The sequence below is a fragment of the Pogoniulus pusillus genome, chromosome 30, assembly GCF_015220805.1.
Source record: "Pogoniulus pusillus isolate bPogPus1 chromosome 30, bPogPus1.pri, whole genome shotgun sequence".
NCBI lineage: Eukaryota > Metazoa > Chordata > Aves > Piciformes > Lybiidae > Pogoniulus > Pogoniulus pusillus.
The window spans coordinates 16,256,320-16,277,867 of NC_087293.1; the positions used below are offsets into that span (position 1 = coordinate 16,256,320).

Below are 21,548 nucleotides of genomic sequence, written 5' to 3' on the forward strand. Positions count from 1 at the left end.
AAAGGCTCTCACTGGTTTCATTCTGCCTTTTACTTTCCCCTCTTCCTGCTCCTTTTAAAGCACTTCCCAAGGTCGGGGTAGGGCCTGGTGTAACCCAAGTGCTGCAGCACTGCACAGGGTGGGGAGAGGTCTGTCAGCCTTCCCTGGGGCAGGCATCACCCTTGGGAAAGAAATGACGACCTCGGGCAAGGGGGACCCCAATTCTGCCAGCCTGGCTGCGGGGCAGGACCCACAGCAGGGAGCTGCAAGGTTCCGAGGAAGGGGAGACTCAAGGTGCTGGGATTCCCTGCCCGCCCCCATGAGGTCCTGCCTCTCACAGGAGCCTGCTCTGCCGTGCGTGTCCCAGGGCCAGGGATGCAGCAAAGCCCCCCCCCGCTGCAGGCTTTGTGCAGAGTCAGCTGGCTGGCAGCCAGGGAGGCAAGGACAGGCTGAGGCTGCAGTGCGGGCTCCGGAAGGGACTATTTATAGCCAGAGCAGTTTTTAGCCACCTCAGGTTGTTCTGAGCTCCCGGGGCCCTGCGGTGGAGGGAGGGAAAGCAGGCAGCAGGCAGGGGCATGCACCAGCTGCAGAATGCCTGCCAGGGCTGCTGCAGCCCCCAGGGGCTCTCCCCACCCCCAGCCTTCCACACGGATGAACTTTTCCTTCAAGCTCAGCGTTTAATGCCTTTGGCTACAAAACCTTCACACAAAACCCAGACCCTGGGGTAGGGATGATGCTGCCCACGGACAGGATGAGGCCCAGAGGTGCTCAGCGATGGCTGAAGAAGCCTTGAGGGTAGTTGAACTTGAAGGGCTTCAGGCGCATGGGACCCCTGCAAGAGAAGGGGGAGAGGTTGACCCTCGAGGGTCAGGAAGCCCAAGGCAGCCAGAGGAAGGGCTGGGGTCCTGCCCAGCTGCAGGGGGCAGAACCCCCTAGAGGCAGTCAAAGGAGAGGGCAAAAGGCTGGCACCAGGGGACAGCAGTGCCAGCAGGGTCCCTGCCAGCGCCTTTGCCTCCCTGCCAGCTCCTGGCTGCCTCTGCTGGTTTGAGGCAAACTGGAATATTCTAGTGAGAAATATTCGGGTATAGGCTGTGAAAAGGCAGCAATGGTGATGGGCTCTGCACTCCTGGGCCTGCTGAGACCTCTGAAAGCAGGCACACAGACAGCTGTGCCAGGGCAGGCTCAGGCTGGATGTCAGGAGGAAGTTGTTGTCAGAGAGAGTGATTGGCATTGGAATGGGCTGCCCAGGGAGGTGGTGGAGTGGCTGTGCCTGGAGGTGTTGAAGCCAAGCCTGGCTGGGGCACTTAGTGCCATGGTCTGGTTGGTTGGGCAGGGTTGGCTGCTAGGTTGGGCTGTTTGAGCTTGGAGCTCTCTTCCAACCTGCTTGGTTCTGTGATTCTATAGCTCTAAATGAGACAGAAAGTCTCTGTCTGCTGGAGTCTGAGTTTCCCCCTGGGCTTCTGCTGTCTAACAAATCCTTCTGCTTCTAACCCCCCTCGCTGAGCCTCCAAGCTCACCTTGCACATAAGGCAGACTCTGGGATAAGGTAGAGGGGTGGGAAGAAGGTGGAGGGGTGGTTGGGAGCCCCTCCTGGGGACTCTGGTTTCTGGGAGGGCTGCTGTGTTTCTGTGTTACCTTTAGCTTGTGTGCTGCTGCCTACAGCTGTAGATACTGTAACTCTCTGTCTGTACACTGTGCTAAGCTGTGGCTACAAAGCTTCACTCCTTAACTTCCAGCCAGCTGAGTCTGGTCTGGGCAATTTCATTGTGGGCTGGGGCAGGTAACTCCCAAACCATCACACTGCCTCTGGGCTCTCACCTGACCAGGCGCAGACACATCTTCTCCTGGGGGAACTCCTTGGGCCCCTCCACGCTGGGGTCGTGAGGCTCTGTCTCCAGGTAGACATCCAGCACCATGCACAGCCTCTGGAGCTGGTTGGTGAGCAGCTGGTAGCCAGGTTTGGGACCCCAGAGCTCCTTGTAGTCCACGTTGACCTCACTCTCCATGGCCTGGCAGAGGAATCAACATGGTGTGGGGCTCTGCTCTGACCTCCCAGGACCCATCTACTGGATCTCCCTGCCCTGCTCACCCACCTCAGCCCAGCCTGCTGAGGTTGTGGAGCCTCCTCTGCAGAGCCTCCAACCCACCCTGGGCATTGTGACCCTGGGCAAGCTGCTGTGGGTGCCATGCTGGAGCAGGGGGTTGGACTGGATGATCCCCAGAGGTCACTTCCAACCCTACCACGCTGGGATTCACTGGCTCATCCCTTGCTATGGCCTGAATCAACCCCAGTGCAGGGACAGCCAGTCCCAAAGGGGGCACAGGGCACCGGGAAGGGGGCACAGGGCACCGGGAAGGGGGCACAGGGCACCGGGAAGGAGGCACAGGGCACCGGGAAGGAGGCACAGGGCACCAGGAAGGGGGCACAGGGCACCGGGAAGGAGGCACAGCCTTTCTCTCCCTCACAAAACAGAGCAGTCCTCACAGCCCTGCTACCACAGAGGCCAGAGGGACCAACTGGGAAGGCTGAGGGTTGGGGACAGTCCCCAAAGGGCAGTGGCTCCCCAGCCTGCCCCTGGCTTACGCGAATGTTGTCGTCGTTGCTGCTGGTTCGCTCTCCCTTCCAGGACAGGCACAGGCTGAAGACAGGTGGCAGGGTGGAGTAGCCTGGGTTCAGCACCACGGCAGCCTGCAGCTTGGCTGGGCAGGAAGCAACCACAGAGCCCTCTTGGCTGGAGAACACTTTCAGGATCATCAGCTCCAACCCTTACCCCAGCACTGCCAGGCCAACACAGCACCACCTCTGTACAGCTTTGAACCCCCTCCCTGGGCAAACCTGTGCCAGTGTCTCCCCACCCCCACTGCAAAGAACTTCTTCCTAAAATCCAGTCAGATTTTTGCTCATCTCCAACTTAAAGCTCATGGCACTCACAGCTCGTGGAGCAATGTCCCACAAGGAACCCCAGAAGCTGCCCTGGGAATGGGAATTAGGCACTGCCAGGGGAAGGAAAAGCATCTCCCTACCTGTTCCTCTTTCTATCAAGGCCATGTAGTAGAGGTGAGTGTCTTCAGCCAAGCCAGCCTCTATCACGTCCTTGGTGTAGGGCAGCTCCTACCAGGAAAGCAGAGGGAGGGGAGTGAGGAGAGGGGAGCAGAGGGGAGAGGAGGGAGGGGAGTGAGGAGAGCAGAGCAGAGGGGAGAGGAGAGGCGAGTGAGGAGAGGGGAGCAGAGGGGAGAGGAGAGGCGAGTGAGGAGAGGGGAGTGAGGAGAGGGGAGGAGAGGGGAGCAGAGGGGAGAGGAGAGGGGAGTGAGGAGAGGAAAGGGGAGCGGAGGGGAGGAGAGGAGAGGGGAGGGGATGGAAGCAGAGTAGAGGGGAGGGGAGGGAAGTGGAGGGAAGCAGGGGAGAGGAGAGCAGAGAACAGGGGGAGGGGAGCAGCTGCGGTCCCCAGGGGGCTGCAGCAGTGCCCTGCTGCTGGGCACTCACCGCGTAGTCCTCGTAGGGAATCGCTGCCCACTTCACCAGGCGCGACACAACCTTGGTGGGGAAGAGATGCTGGCACTCGCTGGAGACTGGCACAACGCCGTGCTCTGAGGGCAAGGACACAGCCACCTGAGCACAGAGCTGCCACTGGCCTGCCGGAGGGACTGCTCCCAAACAAGGGCCCAAGGACAGGGTCCCTTTCGGCACCTTCACCTGGCACCCAGAGCGGAGCAGTGGCAGCCTGGGCTGGGATCCCACTGGAGCTCACAGCCTTGGCAGCACAGGCCCAGCCTGCTCAGTGGGTGCTCAGCACATGGGGGTGTGTTCAGTGCTGCAGGGGTGCTGAGGAGCTTGGAGCAGCTCTGGGAGGAGCAAAGGCTGAGAGCCCTGGGGCTGAGAGCCTGCAGAAGAGCAGCCCCAGAGGGCATCTGAGCAGTGCTAAGCAAGAGAGAAAGGTCCTGTGGGGGATAAGACTCCTGTCAGTGGTGCCCAGGGACAGGACAATGGGCAGTGGGTACAAACTGGCACCCAGGAGGTTCCATGTGAAGAGGAGGAGAAAGTTGTTTGGTGTGAGGGTGCTGGAGGCCTGGAGCAGGCTGCCCAGAGGGGTTGTGGAGTCTCCTTCTGTGGAGAGCTTCCAAGCCACCCTGGGCAAGCTGCTGTGGGTGCACTGCTGGAGCAGGGGGCTGGACTGGATGATCCCCAGGGGTCACTTCCAACCCCACCACGCTGGGATTCATTGGCTCACCCCTTGCTATGGCCTGAGTCAACTCCCAGTGCAGGGACAGCCAGTCCCACAAGGGGCACAGGGCACCGGGAAAGGGGCACAGCCTTCCTCTCCCTCTCAAAACAGAGCAGCCCCCACAGCCCTGCTACCACCAAGGACAGAGGGACTGACTGTGAATGCTGAGGGGGCACTGCAGAACAGCAGCACCATGACAGGTGACATCAGTCACCCTGGCACTGCACCCCCTGTCCCCAGGCACTCACCCAGGGAAGCAAACTGCTTGTGGAGAGCCAGGCGAGACTGCAGCCTGGAGCGCAGCAGCTTCACTGTCAGCTCCATGTGGCTGGCACTCAGGGAGTTGTCTGCAGTGACTGTGTGCTGTGGGCAAGAGAGGACAACATCACTGCCATGCCAGCCGTGGGCCCCCAGCAGCCACCCCACCCAGCCCTGGGGACGGGCACAGGCTCAAGTGACTGCTCAGTGACAGGGCTCAGCGGTCGCACATGGGAGAGCAAAGAGGTTGGAGCAGCCTCACTGTGTGCAGCACTGTGCCAGCCACGGAGCACAGATGAGGGGATGGGACCCTGGTGACAGCATGGTCTGGGAGAATGGGACAGGACACAACTGCCCCCCAAACCCTCCCCCAAGCCCAGCCTGGTGGGGGGAAGGAACTGAGACATGCCTGGGGCTGGTCCTTGGGGAAGTGCAGGCCACCCAGCTTCTGCACCCACACGTAAGGGTGGCCCAGCTCTGCCACGTAGTCACTCAAGGTCAGGATGCTGTGGGGACAAGGAGGAAAGGTTACACCAGCCCACAGCATCTCCTGCCCCACCACTGCTCATCCCAGGAGCCAGCTGGAGGGAGCAGTGCCCACAGTCCACATGATACCAGTGACACTGGCACCAGCTGCCTGGGCACAGCTGCCTCACTCACCCCACTTTATCAAACTGGAACTGGTTGGCTGGGTTGGGAGTCTTCCTCCCGTGGTCTCCTGGGTAGAGGCAGTTGAGGACGGAGTCTGGGGAGAGCAGGTCACTGGCAGGAGAAGGGGAGAGATCAGTCAGCGCCAGCCTGGGCTCTCCGTCTCGCTGGGGCAACCACTGGCAGTCTCCGTGCCCAGGACCAGGGATTACCAGCTCTGAGAGTTGGGTTTCAAGACCTAAGGGCCCCTAGTTCTGCTCCAGAAGCAGATCTGTGCCCTCCCTGGCTGTGAAGAAGACAGAAATCACAGCACAGCAGCTCCTGCTGCCTGGGAAACTGCTGAGTGCAGCACAGCAACTCCAAGCCCTGCTGCCCCGCAGGGAGGAACCACCAGCACAAGCAGGGCACAGCTTTTCTGCCACCCAGCGAGCTGAAGCAGGAGCATCCTGCTTACTGAAGCAAAATGCTTCCTGGCTGACCTTACCCACAAGTCTCCCTGAGCAGAAAGGGCTGCAGGATTTGAGGCCTGGCTCAAGGCAGAGCCTCACTGCTTTGGAGCCAGCTCGGGGGAAGGGAGCTGCCTGCAGAGAGACTTTGGCTGCTGCCACAGAGAGGTTTGGGTAGCTGCAGGGAAAAGAGAATGCTAAGGGGACTGAGAGGCCTCATGTGGGACAGGCTGGGAGGCAGAACTTGCTTCCAGGTAGCCCAGCCCAGCCCCTCTCCACCTCCCTCTTCCTCAGGCGCCTCCTCCTGACCCAGGGAGAACCAGCAGAGAGCCAGCAGCTGATGGGAGCCCATGCAGGGGTAGCTCCAGCCCTGGCACTCAGCACAAAGTGACCCACAGAACAGATGGGCAAAGGGAGCTGGCAGGCACGGGAGGGAGGAAAGTGACTGCCAAAGGGCGAGGGAGGTTCTCCTCCAGCTCCTGGTGGGGCTGGTACTGCTTCCCTAAGGCTCCCAACCTCCCTGCCCTGCCTTGGCACGGCAGAGGGAGAGGAAGAGGATGCCTGAGACGTGGCAGCACTACGGGCAAGGCCCTGCAGCTAACAGCAAAGATGCTGCAGGGCAGGGGATGGACTTGAGATGATTACTTTGCAAACCCTCCCCAGAGGCAGAGATGCTCCTCTTTGCCCAGAGGCAAAGAGCTCCTGCTCCTTGGGGTCTCCTCTGTCCACCACAGGACTTAGGAACCACGGCTCTACACAAAGACCCCGAAGGTGCCCCAGGTGAGAAGCTGAGCTTAAAACCTCGCCTGTCAGAAGCAGGCAACTGAGCAGAGAGTAACTCTGCCCCACCGGGTGCTCAGCAGAGAGGGACGCTGCCACCACAGGCTGCTCCTGGCTCTGCACCACTTGGCCGAGGGGCAGCTCTCAGCAGAACACAGCAGGACACCAGGGCAGGACGCCGGCGGCAAGCAGAGCAGTCGCTGCCTGCTGAGCTGCAGGCTCAGCACGCCTGGGGCCCTCCTTACCCAGCACTGATGGCTGTGCTCAGCTCCCCGGCAGTGGTGACCTTGGCTTTCACTGTCATGACGTTGAGGTTCATCAGGTAGTAGAAGGTGAGGTGAAGCACACTCTCATCTGCACCAACAGAGAAGGGCCAAGCTCACTGCCTGCTCTGGCCTGGGGCCCTGCAGAGCCTCCGCAGTGCTCCCCTGCTAGAGGCAGAGACAACGTGGGGAGGAACCAGCAAGCCTGGGACTGTAGCCTCCACCACCACCCAGCAGCACCTGCCAAGCTGCCTCTGTCAGGCCTGAGGCCCCAGCACACAGGAGAAGAGCTCTCAGCTGGAGAGAGGAAGTGTCAGAGCAAGGCTGCTCTGCAGCGTGGGCGAGAGGAGCTCCAGCAGACAGAGCTCCTAAACCACTTCTCTCTTCTCCTGCCTTCCTGGCCCCCAAGCTCTCCCCAGGCTGCCCAGGCTGCTGCCACACCCCAAGGGCCCCCAGAGGCTGCTCACCCTTGCACTTGAGGTCGATGGTGACGGACAGGGGATGTCTTTTCAGCATCTCCTTGCGCTTGTCGTCCAGCTGCACGCCCAGGGTGGGCCTGCGCCGCTTCTGGGCAGGGTCAGACAGGGTCAGAGCCTCCTGCCCCTCAGCAAACCACCCCCTTCCTCCCCTCCCCTTCCACTCCCTCCCCTCCCCCTGCTCCTTCCTTCTAACCCAGCTGCCCAGTCCCCACGGCCAGTGGCCACAGAGCAGCCCCAGGCAGGGAGGGCAGCAGGACACCTCTGCTCTGCTGCATGGTGAGGATGAAGAAGCTCCAGTTCCTGCTGTCCTTCATCTCCCAGAGTGTCCCTGCCCCTGGGAGATGAGGGCAAGGGCCCAAAAGCTTCCCCACCATGAGAGGCAGAGGCTGACAACCTTCCTGGCCCCATACACCAGGCAGACCTGCCTTGGGCTTCCATTCTGAGGCAGCCAGCACTCACAGCCTCTTCCCTGTGCCCAGAAGGTACAACCTGGGAGACCTAAATCCTGCCCTGGGGATGGACACACAGCCCTGACTGGCAGAGGGACAGCAGCATGCAGGCAGCCTCCCGAGCCCCAGGCTATTTATACAAAGTGGAGCAGCTCCAAGTGGATGTGAGCAGGGTGGGATGTGAGCTGGGCAGCTCTCTACCCTGCTTCTCCTGCACTGGGGCAGCTCCCTCCTGCCAAGGAACAGCTGTGTGGGAGGTCAGTGCCAGCAGGGACCAGCTGCCAGACTCACTGAGGCTCAGCTCTCCCAGCACCTCCCAGGCAGGAGGTAGAGCCTGGGCTGCCCACAAGCCAGGAGGGGAGCAGGCAGGGGCCAGTGCTGTCCCTCACCGTGGTCTGCTCCTCCTCCACGTCCGAATCGCTTTCGTCATCTGTGCAGAGAGAGAGCTGTAAGCAGGGACCCCCCTGGGGCTTGCTGCCTCTCCCACCACCACCACCACCCCTTTTCTGCACCACCCCCACAAAAGCAGCCTGTGAGGTCGCAGAACACATCCCCAGGACCAGGGGGGACACCTGTCAGAAGGAGCAGCTGAGGAGAGAGGGCACAAGCTGGAAGGGACTCAGCCAGCAGCACTGCACTGCCTCTGGCCACAGCACCCCAACTCACCCTGTGAGTCCTCAGGAGGCTTGTACAGGGCTTTGGCTTCCTCTACACTACCCTCAATGGCCACCACCAGCTTCTTGTCTGCAGAGGGGACAGGAACAGCAAGGTGAGAGCCCCACTTCTGCAGGGAGAGGGCAGGGAGAAGCAAGCAAGCTCCAGCAGGCTCCTGCTTCCCAGCTGCAGGAGGCCAGAGAAGCTCTAAGGAAGGGTTGGTGGCAAGCAGCAGCTGTCCAGCGGGGCCAGCACAGCTCCTGAGGCCAGAGAAGGGAAGGTGCTGGGCTTTGAGGGACTGCCCCTGCAAACCAGGAAGGCCAAATCCTTATGGAGAGCCAAGGGGGACTGGGTCTGGCTGGCACAAGCAGAGTGAGGAGCTGTGGCACCAGGGTTGCAGAGGCCCATCAGCAGGGAGCTGGTGTGGCCAAGTGCCATGGTGTGCTCCTTCCCAGTTCCTCCACTGCAAGAGGTGTGAGAGCAGGTGGGACTGCAGCTCTCACAGGACAGCTCTCTCCACTCAGGAGACGTGGGCAGCCCAGAGTGACCCTTAGCCCTGTCAGGGCTCCCCACTCAGGAAGGCTTCAGGAAGCCCCTGGAAACCCAGAGATGGAGACAGAGGCTCCCAGGGAAGCTGCAGGGAAGAGGGTCTGTGAGGGCAGGCAGAGGCATCCCTTGCCATGGAAGCACCCACGGGTGGCACAACACAGCACCCACACGAGGGGCCAGCTTCTGGGCTGCAGGGACACCCCTGGTGACCTTGAGAAGGGGGAGCTGTGGAGGGCAGTGAGCTTCCCAAGCAGTCCTCCCAGGCAGAGAGCTGAGCAAACAAGGTGTCAAATGCTGCTGCCTCGCTGCACCCGTGCCCAGGCCACCCTGCTGCTCTGGGCTCAGCAGAACCTGCCTGCAGAGCAGGTGGCAGGACAAGGACCTCCCAGAGTGTGCCCAGAGCTGTGCTCTGAGTGACACCTGGCCCCAGCTGCCTGTGCTGCCTCGGTGCTCACCGCAGGCCTGGCCGTAGGCGCTGGCTTGGACGAAGAGAACGTAGAGAGGCGGCGGCAGGTGCCGGGCGGTCTCGTACTGCTTGTGGGCCTGGTCAAAGGGCATGAAGAGATACTCCTGCACAGGCAGAGAGGCCTGGGGGAGGAAGAGAGCGAACCTTCATCACTGGAAACAGAGCAGCTGCCCCTCCTCGCTCCCTCCTTCACCCCGAGCTGGAAAGTGAGGGCTGGCAAGCAGCGGGGCAGGCCTGGCGCAGGGCTGAGGGCAGGCTCGGGCACGGGGAGCCCCCAGGGAAGGGGCTGGCAGCCTGGAAAACTTTTGGATCTGAAGCTAACCCAGTTCCTCCTCCTGTTCCTCCCTCCCCAGGCAACCAGCAGGGGCTGAAGCCGTGCGGGGCTCCCCAGGGAAGGGCTCATTTCAGGACTGCTGCAGCCGCAGCTCCGCAGCAGCTGCCGCATAGCCAAGGAGGCTGGGGGCAGCTCTGCCCTCTCCAGCCCCACCAGCGAGCACACAGCTGCTGGAGGCCTGCTCCCTCCTGCAGAGCTCCACACCTGCATGATGCTGTTGAGACGAGGCTGGAGGCTGCTCAGGTACTCCTTCTTCACCTCGATCTCCTTCAGGATCTTCTCCTTGCTGGTCAGGCACTCCTTGTACTTCTCTGCCAGCCTAGGGGGAGGACTTAGGTTACAGCCACAGCTCCAAAGCCCACCTGGGAGCTCAGCTCTCCTCACCTGGCAAAAGTCACAGCAGGAGCCAGGAGAGCTCAGACATGGTGACAAACAAAGAGTTCTTCACACCAAGGTCAAGTGGAGGTAGAAAGGAATCGATTAGAGCTGGAAAGCCAATAGGGAAAGTGGGAACTCAGCCTCATGTTATGCTCACATCCACCACACCTGCCCTCAGATGTGCTTCCATGCCAGGCTCTGCTGCCAGGAGACCTTCTGGAGGCCTTTCAGCACTGAAAGAGGCTGAGCAGAAAGCTGGGGACAGTTTTGAGCAGGGTCTGTAGTGCCAGGACAAGGGGGGAAGGTTTGGAACTGAAAGAAGGAGATTGAGAGGGGAGAGAAGGGAGAAATGTTTGCCACTGAGGGTGCTGAGAGCCTGGCCCAGGGTGCCCAGAGGGGTGGGAGATGCCCCATGGCTGGCACCACTGCAGGTGAGGCAGTTTGGGGCTGTGAGCAGCCTGCTCCAGCTGCAGCTGTCCCTGCTGGCTGCAGGGGGACTGCCCTTAGATGACCTTCAGAGGTCCCTTCCGACCCAAACCAGCCTGAGGCTCTCTGATGACTCTGAAGGAGAACCCTCAGGAGATCTCCAGGTTGAGGACTCCTGTGCCTGTGCTGCAGGCAGAGCCACCTGGCCTCAGCTGCAGCACAACCTGGGGCTTCAGGCAGGGAAGAGCTGGGTTTGGCATGGAGAGCCTCTGAGAGAGGAAGCAGGAGGTGTCAGAGCCCCCCCAGCCCCTCTTGCTGGCTGCTCTGCTGAGCTGCCTGTGCAGCAGGCCCCTGCCAACCCTTCCAGCAGGCTGGGCTGGGCTGCAGCCTGGGTAAGAGCTGCTGGTCCCTATCACAGCACAGCAAGGCTCTGCCACCTCTTGTCACATGAGGCAAGAGTGCACAGAGCCGCTGAGCCACCTGGCCTGCCTGCGCCCAGAGACACCTCAGGGCTGGAGCTTGCACTGAGGAGGTGGCTGCCAGCCCCAGGACAGCAGTGCCTGGCACGGCTCAGCTCTGGGCAGGCAGCTCCCCACTGTGGCAAGCCTCAGGAGCACAGGCAGGAGCTGCAGCAGCACCAGCTCAGCTCCCTTCTGCTCCTCACACCTCAGCACAGCAGACAGAACAGGGAGGGACAGACAGGAGAGTGGCAGAGACAGCAGAGCTGGCTTCTGGATGCAAGCACCTAACCACCCCTCCCTTGGTATCACCTCTCAGCAGGTGGGCAGCTCAGTCCCTGCTGCCAGAGCCTCCAAGCAGCCATTCAGCAAGCACTAACATTTCTGTACACAGCATGGCAGGGATGGGAAGGGACCTCTGGAGATTGAGTCCAAGCTCCCTGCCAAGGCAGGGTCACACAGGCACACACTCAGGAGGGTTTTGACTGTCTCCAGAGATGGAGGCTCCAGCACCTCTCTAGGCAGCCTGCTCCAGGGCTCCAGCAGCCTTAAGTTAAAGAAGTTCCTCCTCATGTGCAGATGGAACTCCTGAGGGGCAAGTTTGCATTCATCACCCCTTGGCCTGTCGCTGGGCACCACTACAAAAGCCTGGTCCCATCCTCCTGAAGCCATCAGCATTCAGGAGATCCCCCTCAGGCTGCTCTTCCCCAGGCTAAAGAGCCCAAATCCCCTCAGTTCTTCCTGATCAGAGATGCTGCAGTCCCCTCAGCACCTTTGCAGCCCTCTTCCTCCCTTGGCAGCCAAGAGCCAGGGCTGCTGCTTGCTGCCTTCCTGAGGCTCCACCTGTGGCTCCATCAGAAGAGCTCTGTCACCACTCAGAGCAGCAGATATGGTGCTCAGGCCTCTCTGGGGCATCTCTAGTCCTGGTTTGGAGGTTGCTCTGATCTCCAGGACCACCAGGCCCTTGTTCCATCAGGGATGATCAAAGATCACATTTGGTGCTTCTGTGTTCCACAACCTCCCTGAAGGTGTTCAGGACCAGGCTGGATGAGGCCCTGAGTGACCTGTTCTAGCAGGAGGTGTCCCTGCCTATGGCACAGGGGGGTTGGAACTGGCTGAGCTTTGAGGTCCCTTCCAACCTAACCCATTCCATGCCTCTATGCTGCGAGAGAAAACTCCCTGATCTATAAACCTCACCCAGCCCAGCTCCACAGGGAGGACCCAGCCACCCAACCAATCTGTCACCTCTTCCACCCTGATGATTTCAAGAGGCAGTTAAAGCCTTTTTTCACCCCCTGCTGCCAGCCCTGGTGAGGTGACAGCAAAGCAAGAGGTCCCTGGGGCCCACCTCTTGCGCTGCTCCAGCTCCCAGTCCAGGCGGGCCAGGGTCTGCTGGTGGGGCTCAGCCAGGGTGATGGCAGGGCGGCTGATCTCAGGGGGGGCCTCCTTGTAGAACTCCTCCAGGCTCACCAGCTCAATCTCCTCGTGTTTGGACCTGCAAGCAGAGAGGGATGAGAGGTGCTGCAGCAGGGCCCAGCTCAACCCTCACAGGAGGGCAGCCAGCACCGAGGCTTCGTGCCCCAGGTTCGCTCTGCTCCAGCACGGCAGGAGCAAGCTGAGCCATGGCAGAGGGAACAAAGGTTTGAGGAGGGTCCCTTCCTTCCATGGAGACACCTTCCCCAGCAGCAGCCAGAGCACAGCCCCAGCCAGCAGCCAGAGCACAACCCTCCTGGCAGCAGCTCAGTGGTGTCCTACAGCAGGCACAGTGGAAGGCTTAGCTGTGGGGGAGAGAGCAGGGGCCAGAGAGTCCCTCAAGGGCCACAGCTTTGACATTCACCTCTCTTCTCCTCCACTGTCCCTCCATCCCAGGATATCTCCTCTCCTCCTCCCTACACCAGCCTCTTTCCCCATGTCCCAGCAAGAGAGCTGAGGGACAGCCCCTCCTGTGCAGTGGCATCTGGAGCAGCCACTCTGCTCCCAGGGCAGGAGATGGCAAAGGCTGGAGGCCTCCAGCCCATCTCAGACACTGCTGCCCCACCTGCTCCTTGGCCTCACTCACTTGAACTCCAGGCACTTGGTGATCTCTTTCTGCAGGTGCATCACCTCGTAGAGCAAGTTTTGGAGCTGCAGGTGATAGGCATCCACCTTCTGCTTTGCCTGCAACACCAAAATGGCAGAGGGTGAAGCTCCAACACCTCCCTCCCAGCAGAAGCCAGCCCATGGGAGTCACCAGCACCCACAGTCCCCATGAGACCAGCTGGAGAGGAAGGGGTTTAGAGGGGGCAGTAATGTTCTCTGGGGCAAGAAAACCAAACCATCACCCCAAGAAACTGAATTTGCTTTCTTCCAGTTCATCTCAGGGACAAGGCATGGCACAAGGCAGAGCTGCTGGCACACAGGCCAAGCCCCCTGCTGTCCCCAGTGCTGCAGTGGAGTGCTCAGCAACTGTGACAGCCCTCTGAGGTGTCTGGGCAAGGAGCTCCAAGGCCAACTGTATCCACATCTCTCAGGCTGGCAGCACTGCAGTCTAGGGACAGCTTTCCCCTTCCCCAGGACAGAAGCTAGCACCACTTCTCCCCCCACAGCTCCCACATCACCACAGCAGTCTCACGACGAAGCTCCAGCTCAAAAGCCAGGCCCCAGCTGGTGATTCATTCCCCTCACACACCCGCAGAGGGAATCCAGGCATGCACAGCAGCATCCCTGAGGCCACTGCACCCCCAGGCAGCCCTGCTGTACCTCGTGGGTCTGGTCTCTGCCCTTCTTGAGGCGGATGTGAGCCAGGCGGTTCAGCTTCTTCAGGGTCATGAAGTGGACACAGCTCTGGACCCGCCGCTCATCTATCTCAGCAGCCTGGTGGCAGGGGAGGGATGCTGGGAGCTGGGGTCACATTCTGTGCTCCCCAACCTCCATGGAGGTGTTCAAGGCCAGGCTGGACGAGGCCTTGAGCCACCTGTTCTAGTGGGAGGTGTCCCTGCCCATGGCAGGGGGTTGGAGCTGGCTGAGCTTTGAGCTCCCTTCCAACCTAAACCATTCTGTGATCCTATGAACTTCTCCCCCAGGAGCCCCACATCCATCAGCAGGACCCAGACCTGCTTTAGAACACCTTGTTCTGTGAGGCATCTGCTCAGCCAAGCCCAACCTCTCAACCCCAGTCCTACTGCACTTGATTTAAGGCAGCCTGTTCCATTTCCCAGCTCTCCCCATAAGGCAGGGCAGCTTCTGCTGTCATTGCTCTCACGTTCAGCAAAGAACAGAACACATTAAAGGCTTCTCCTTACGTTGTCCTTGATGCCTCTGCTCTTCAGCTCCTGGATTTCTGCCATCAGCCTCTGCAGCTCCTGGCAAGTCTCCCTGTAGAGTTCGTAGTCTTTGATGGGGTCACGGAGATCCACCTCACACTCCTCACTGTAGTACCTAATGTCCTGCAAGGGCAGAGAGCAGCTTCTGTGCCTGGCTGGAGTGCAGCCCTGAGGAGAGGGACCTGGGGGTGCAGCTGGAAGAGAAGCCTTCCAGTATTTGAAGGGGGCCTACAAAAAAGCTGGGGAGGGACTTTTTAGGGAGTGACAGGACTGGGGGAAATGGAACAAAGCTGGAAATGGGGAGATTCAGACTGGATGTTAGGAAGAAGTTCTTCAACATGAGGGAGCTGAGAGCCTGGAAGGGGTTGCCCAGGGAGGTGGTGGAAGCCTCATCCCTGGAGGTGTTTAAGGCCAGGCTGGATGAGGCTGTGGGCAGCCTGCTCTGGTGTGAGGTGTCCCTGGGCATGGCAGGGGGGTTGGAACTGGCTGCTCCTTGTGGTCCCTTCCAGCCCCAATGATTCTGCAGCTCAGGCCTTCCACCCAAACTGCTGGGTCTCACTCCCTGCCTCTGTCCACCCCACAGCCAGGAGAGGAGCTGCTTAACCCTCAGGGACACAAGCACCTGGGAAGGGTACAGGACAGGAACTTTTTGCTTGGAAGAGACCTTCAAGATCATGGAGCTCAAGACTTAAGCCAGCACTGCCAGGGCACCAGCAAGCCACGGGCCTCAGCCCCACAGCTCCAGAGCAGCTGGGCCGTGGCTGTGCTCGAGGGGAAGGCAGGAGCCTCACCTGGTCGGCATCGCCCTTGCCCCGCTTGCCCTCCTGCGGGCCGCCGTCTGTCCGGATCACTTTGGGCTTCCTCTTCTTGCTGGAGTCCGACGACATGGTGCTGCCAGCTGCGGGGCGACAGGCGCAGCTGCCACGGCGGCCACGGCCACCCGGGCCGGGGCTCTGCCGCGCTCGCTTCTGCCCCCGCCTGGACCCTGCAGCCTCCCGGCCCAGTCAGCCCCCGTGCCCGCTCCCTGCCCTCACCCATCCGCGTCCCCTGCTCGGCTCCCACTCCGGCCGGGCACCACAGCACACAGCTCGGGGGCTCCTGCTCCTCCAGAGCCTCCTCCAAGCCCTGCAGCACAGGGGGGCCCAGGGACACCCACTCCTGCGGACCCCTGCCCACCGCGCCGGGGGCTCTGCTCCTGCGGACCCCTGCCCACCGCGCCGAGGGCTCTGCTCCTGCGGACCCCTGCCCACCGCGCCGAGGGCTCTGCTCCTCCGGACCCCTGCCCACCGAGCCGAGGGCTCTGCTCCTGCGGACCCCTGCCCACCGCGCCGAGGGCTCTGCTCCTGCGGACCCCTGCCCACCGCGCCGAGGGCTCTGCTCCTCCGGACCCCTGCCCACCGAGCCGAGGGCTCTGCTCCTGCGGACCCCTGCCCACCGCGCCGAGGGCTCTGCTCCTGCGGACCCCTGCCCACCGCGCCGAGGGCTCTGCTCCTGCGGACCCCTGCCCACCGCGCCGAGGGCTCTGCTCCTCCAGAGCCGCCCCCCGCACACCGGACCTAGGAGCCTGCACTGCTCCAGAGCCCCTCCGGCCTCCCAGCGCACACAGCTCGGGGGCTTCCGCACCTCCGGAGCCCTCCTGACACCCAGCACATGGGATCCGAGGCTGTACCTCAGCTCAGCACCGAGCTCCTCGCCGCCCCGGGCCCAGCCTCGCCGCGCCGCTCGCCTCCGCGCCGCCGGCAGTGACGTCCGCGGCGCGACAGAGCCGCGGCAAGGAGGCAGAGCAGCGCCCCCTAGGCGGACCCGCACCGCCGCGGAACAGCGCCCCCTAGGCGGGCCGGCGGACCCGCACCGCCGCGGAGCAGCGCCGCAGAGGCAGAAGGGCGCCGCCTAGCGGACACCTGCCGCCAGAAGACCGCGGGGGGAAGCCCTGAGGTCGCCCCCGCCGTGGCATCAGGGGGGATCGTGGGGCAGAGGAGCGCCTGCAGGGACAGAGAGGGCTTGGTTCTGGGGTGTCCATCGGTTTGGAGCAGAGAGGCATGGGGTGGGGCTCTCAGTGGCATTAGGGGGTCCCCAGTAACACTGCGGGGGTCCACCAGCTTGGCAAGGCAGGGCATGGGGTCTCCAGCGGGACTGGGGGCACAGTGCAGCTGGGGGGGGGGCATGGTATGGGGTCCCCAGCGGCACTGGGGGTGCACATGCGTTTGGGGGGGCAGACATAGAGTGCAGAGTGCAAAGAGCCTTAGGGTGTGTGGGGTCTGCAGCGGCAGTGGAACTGCCCATCGGTTTGGGGGGCACTGGGGACACTCAGGGGCCTGCTGAGGGGCAGTCAGGACATCAGCACGCTCACGGGCGGGGGGCTTTAGGTGCAGGATGTGCCCCTGCTTGGTGCTGGAGGCAGCCGTGGCGTGGAGCAGGTGTCTGCTGCCCTTGGCAGGGGGCAGGCACCCCCAGACCCCCTCTCTTCCCAGCGAGGGCCAGGCACTGGTGTATCAAATATTTAATTGGCAATGTCCCACGGCCAGGCAGGGCCCTGCTGGGCACAGCAGGAGTAGTTAAGGCTCCCCCCCAGGCAGTGCCATCCCCTGCCACGCTCGGGCACACACTGCAGGCTGGGAGGCTCCCACCCTTCAGACCCCTCCCTGCCGTCACCCTCCACAGGGGAGGTCTGGGTGCCGAGGGGCTCAGCACCCCTCCCCGGCAGGGAGCTGGGGCGCAGGCAGGGAGTGCAGGCAGGGAGCCAGGTGCAGGCAGAGGCCCCACGCAGACCCCTGCTCACTGCAGGGGGGAGATCTTCAGGGGAATCATGATCCGAGACTCCATGGTCCGGATCAGCGGGACTGGAAAAGGGAAGGAAAGACAGGTGAGGGGGGGAGGGTCCTCAGGAAGGGCAGAGGGTCTCTGGTGCAGGCAAGGGGTCCCCAGTGCAGGCAGGGGGTCTCTGGTGCAGGCAGGGGGTCCCCAGTGCAGGCAGGGGGGGCTCTGGTTCAGGGAAGGGGTCCCCAGTGCAGGCAGGGGGGTCTCTGGTGCAGGGAAGAGGTCCCCAGGGCAGGCAGGGCATCTCTGGTGCAGAGAAGGGGTCCCCAGGGCAGGCAGGGGGTCTCTGGTGCAGGGAAGAGGTCCCCAGGGCAGGCAGGGGGGTTTTGGGGGAGGGAAGGGGTCCCTGGTGCAGACAAACGGTCCCCAGCATGAGCAAGGGCTCCTGGTGTAGGCAGAGGGTCCCCAGCACGGGCAGGGGTCCCAGTGGAGGCAGGGGGTTTGCAGTGCAGGCAGGGGGTGCCCAGCACGGGCAGGGGTCCCAGTGGAGGCAGGGGGTTTGCAGTGCAGGCAGGGGGTGCCCAGCACGGGCAGGGGTCTCGCTCACCAGTGTAGTAGACATTCTCATCCCAGCCCCTCTTCCTCCAGGCTGCGTTCCTGGTCTCCTCCCGGGACTGCAGGTCCTTGTAGGCTGCAGGGAGGGGACAGGGCTGGCACCCAGCACCCCCAGCCCCCACGGTGGGGAGCACCCCGGGGTGAGGTGGGTGCTGGGGGCTCACCCCAGAGGTGGTGCACGACGTAGAGCTCCCCGATCTGGGAGAAGAAGCCTCCCACCGCCTCCTGGTTCTCCTGCCGGTACTTGATGGCCCGAGCCCTGCGGGCAGCAACGCAGCGGGCACGGGAGGCAGCTGCCCAAGGCCCCCCCGCTCCAGGGGCACTCTCTCCCACCTGGCCTGCCCCGTGCTGGGCAAGCAGCCACCTACCAGTTGTTGCCCCATTCAATCATGGTCCCCGGCTGGAAGGGAGGAGGCAGAGAGAAGAATGAGAGGTTCCCCCCACACCACAGCCACTCCACCTGCCCCACAGCTCCCTCCCACCCCACCGCTGCCCAGCCTGGCCCACAGCCCCCTGAGCCCAGCCCACAGTTCTGCCTGCTCCCCAACCCCCCCAGGAGCCCTCCCTGCCCCAGAGCCTCACAAGCCTGCTGCACAGCCACTCCTGCCCCCTACCTCCTCCCCACCCTTTCACAGACCCCACACTCTGCCCCATAATCTCTTCCCACCCCCTGCCCCCCAGCCTGCCCCCCAGCCCTTCCCAGATTGCCCCACAGACCCTCCTGGAGTCTGGGCTGGAAGGGACCTTAAAGATCATCTAACTCCAACGTGCCCACGGTCAGCAGGGACACCTCCAACTACGCTCAGGCTGCTCTGCCCAAGCTGCCCACCTCATGCTCTGTCCTGCCCTACAGCCCCCCTGCCAGCGTGCACCACAGCCCCCTCCCACCCCAGGCAGGACCCCGACTCTGGGCAGCCTTCACCTTCAGCTTGTAGGTCCTCAGCTCGTAGATGTTGGGTCCCTGGCGGGGCAGGGGCTCGTTCCAGAAGCTGAACTCCAGCAGCAGCTGGTTCCTGCGGGACAGCAGCATCTTGCTCCTCTCCTTACGGAAGTCCAGGTACTCCTGAGGGCACCCCCGATGGGGGGGAGTGGTGAGCACGACACGGGCCAGGGAAGGGGGGGAAGGTCAGGGGCGGAGCTCAGGCTGCGTGCCCTGATGCCAGCAGCACCTTGTTCTGCTTCAGCTTGTTCATGCAGTCCATCAGCGCCGGGTACCCGCCCGAGAAGCGCCAGAGGTGCACTGCAAGGACAGCAGGGCACTGGGGAAGGGGTGGGGGCAGCACCCTAAAAGCTACCCACCCCCCTCAGAAGCTCTTAGCCCCCTTCTGCCACGTCACAGGCAGCCCCCAGGCTGAGCTGAGCTCTCAGCCCCTCACCTGCCTGGTCCTGCTCTCCATACCAGGTGTTCCAGTTGCCCACCAGATCGCAGGGGTAGTCGGCATCCGAGTGCAGCTTGGGCAGCACCTCCTCTCTGCAGGGGCACACTGGGGTGGGCCTGGGGGCTTCCAGCTACCCCAAAACGCTCTCAACACCCCCTTCTGCCCTCCCAGCACCCTCTTCTGCCCTCTCAGCCCAGCATGAGCGGGCTGGGCACAAAGGGTCTGTCCTAACGGCACCCGAAGCAGCCCTAGGGGCGCAGCCACTTCACAAGGAGGGAAACTGAGGCAAGCAGCAGGGGCATGGATCCCTCCAGGATCTCAGGGAGCTCTGCAGGAGCCTTCCCAACCCCCTTGCTCCAGGGCAACACCTCGCTGGGACCCCGGGAGGCCTCCCAACAGGCAGTGGGGCTCACGTCAGGCTGTTGTAGGCATCCAGGCACTCCGGCTTCACGTTGTGAACTGCAGGGAGGAGAAGGAGGCTGCCAGGCTGGGAGCCAAGGTGCTGGAGGGGGTCCCCAGCTGGCACAGCAGGGTGCACCCCGCCTGTGCTGCCTTCCCTGGCACTATGCCCGCTGTGGGGCCACTCACACTGGATCTTGTACAGGTTGCTGGTCTCCTTCTTGGAGAGGAGGTTGGAGTGGGCGTCCTTGCGGGGGTCCACCTTGTGCACGAAGAGGGAGCGGAACCAGCTGCCCTCGGCGTCCCGCGAGTACCCCCTGCCAGGCAGCAGGTCAGGGCAGGGGCACGCTGCTGGCTCCTGGCTCCAGCAGCTGCCTGCACTGCCCAGCTGCCCGGAGCACTGCCCCTGCCTGGCAGCACGGTTTGTGTTGGAGGAGCTTCCAGATGATGACAGAGTCCAGCTGGTGACCCAGCACTGCCAGGGCACCAGCAAAGCATGGCACCACAGCTACACAGCCTTTCAACCCTTCTTGGCATGGGGAGTCCAGCACTGCCCTGGGCAGCCTGGGCCCTTGACAAGCCTTCTGGGGAAGAAATTGCTCCTCATGTCCAACCTAAACCCCCCCTGAGGCAGGTTGAGGTCATTTCCTCTTCTCCTCTCACTTGTTCCTTGGGAGGAGAGACCAAACCCCCACCTGGTTCCCGCAGCCACTGCTCAAAACTCCGTCCCCAGCTCTCTGCTCAGCCTCTTCCAGAGCTGCAAGGCCACCAGAAGGTCTCTCTGGAGCCTTCTCCTCTCCAGGCTGCACAGCCCCAACTCTGCCAGCCTGGCCTCCCAGCACAGCCCTTCCAGCACTGCTGTGACCTCCTCTGCCCTGCTCCAGCAGGTCCCTGCCTGAGCTGTGCTGAGCACTCCAGAGCTGGACCCCACCAGAGCACGGCGGCTGGGAGCCCACACGGAGCCAGGCTCCAGGCTGCGCATGGGGCTGAGGGGGGCAGCCCCTGCCCAGCCCCCGAGTCCTGCAAGGGCATCCCCCACGGCCAGGGCCCCTCCGCGGTGGGGCAGCACGGCCAGACCTTTGCCCACCTGGTGAAGCATTAACAGGCCCCGGGCAGCGCTGCCAAGGCCTGGCCCCGAGGGGAACCCGGGCGGGGGTGGAGGGGGTTGGAAATCAGAGCTCCGGGGAAAGGAACCGGGGCCGAAAGCTGGGCCGGGGGCAACCCGGCTGGGGAGGGCAGGGCCGAGGGGGCACCGCCGCTGGCGGCCGCCGCCGAGGGCACGCCCATGGGCACGCCCAGTGCGCTGCGGGGCGGCAGGGGGACACTGGAAGGCACTGGGAAGGCATTGGGAGACTCTGGGGGGGCACTAGGAGGTACTCGGGGCTGCTGGAGGTGGGGCTGGGGAATAATGGGAGGCACTGGGTGATGCTGGGAGACGCCCATGGGATACTGGGTGATGCTGGGAGGCACCCATGGGGTACTGGGTGATGCTGGGAGATGCTGGGAGGTACCCATGGGGTACTGGGTGATGCTGGGAGATGCTGGGAGGCACCCATGGCGTACTGGGTGATGCTGGGTGATGCTGGGAGGCACCAATGGGGTACTGGGTGATGCTGGGTGATGCTGGGAGGCACCGATGCAGTACTGGGTGATGCTGGGAGATGCTGGGAGGCACCCATGGGGTACTGGGTGATGCTGGGAGGCACCGATGGGGAGTTGGGTGATGCTGGGTGATGCTGGGAGGCACCGATGGGGAATTGGGTGATGCTGGGAGGCACCCATGGGGTACTGGGTGATGCTGGGAGGCACCCGTGGGGAACTGGGTGATGCTGGGAGGCACTGGGTTAATAACGGGAGACTGGGCTGATACTGCAGGGATACTCGGGAGCGGCGCGGGCGGCACTGGGGGATAACCGGAGGCGGTAGGCGGGTGCGGGATGACACGAAGCGGGACTGGGGGGGCGCCGGGGTACACCGGTAGGTACTGAGGTCTTACAGAGGCGACACTGGGATGCACTGGGGAAGAGCAGGGGGCAGCAGGGGGATCTGGGGCGATACTGGCAGGCACTGCCGTGATGCTGGGAGGTAGCAGGGAGATGCTGGGGGACAGCGGGAGGCGCTGGGGCGATCCCCTTCCCCGCCCGGCCCCCCCCGCTCCGCTCACCGCGCTCCCCGCCGCAGCACCACGCTGGCCCGCGCCGCCGCCATCTTCCCCCGCAGCGGGGCGGGGCCTGGCGGGAGGGGGAGCGGCTAAACAAATCCCCGCCCCCTCCGTCCGGCCCCGCCCGCTGGGGCGTGGCGCGCCC

The 21,548-nt window shown here is 63.0% G+C and overlaps 2 protein-coding genes across 2 annotated transcripts; both read right to left on the reverse strand.

Moving 5' to 3' along the window:
• Positions 1 to 636: 636 nt before the first annotated feature.
• Positions 637 to 15,865, reverse strand: THOC5 (THO complex subunit 5). Its single transcript, XM_064168292.1, has 20 exons — positions 15,762 to 15,865; positions 14,884 to 14,990; positions 14,072 to 14,215; positions 13,530 to 13,643; positions 12,850 to 12,947; positions 12,139 to 12,285; positions 9,733 to 9,847; positions 9,184 to 9,316; positions 8,192 to 8,269; positions 7,915 to 7,955; positions 7,065 to 7,164; positions 6,580 to 6,688; positions 5,121 to 5,222; positions 4,870 to 4,966; positions 4,451 to 4,565; positions 3,464 to 3,567; positions 3,004 to 3,091; positions 2,564 to 2,679; positions 1,798 to 1,988; positions 637 to 811 (listed from the first exon to the last, which is right to left on the reverse strand). The coding sequence occupies exons 2-20, from the start codon at positions 14,977 to 14,979 to the stop codon at positions 748 to 750; spliced, it is 2,052 nt and encodes a 683-aa protein (XP_064024362.1). The 5' UTR covers positions 14,980 to 14,990; positions 15,762 to 15,865; the 3' UTR covers positions 637 to 747.
• A 712-nt stretch (positions 15,866 to 16,577) lies between these two features.
• Positions 16,578 to 21,524, reverse strand: NIPSNAP1 (nipsnap homolog 1). The gene is made up of 10 exons (XM_064168370.1): positions 21,407 to 21,524; positions 19,432 to 19,559; positions 19,257 to 19,302; positions 18,841 to 18,935; positions 18,634 to 18,704; positions 18,387 to 18,527; positions 17,833 to 17,864; positions 17,629 to 17,723; positions 17,457 to 17,540; positions 16,578 to 16,932 (listed from the first exon to the last, which is right to left on the reverse strand). Exons 1-10 carry the CDS (start codon positions 21,448 to 21,450, stop codon positions 16,868 to 16,870), a joined length of 801 nt encoding a protein of 266 aa, XP_064024440.1. The 5' UTR covers positions 21,451 to 21,524; the 3' UTR covers positions 16,578 to 16,867.
• Between the last annotated feature and the right edge of the window lie 24 nt (positions 21,525 to 21,548).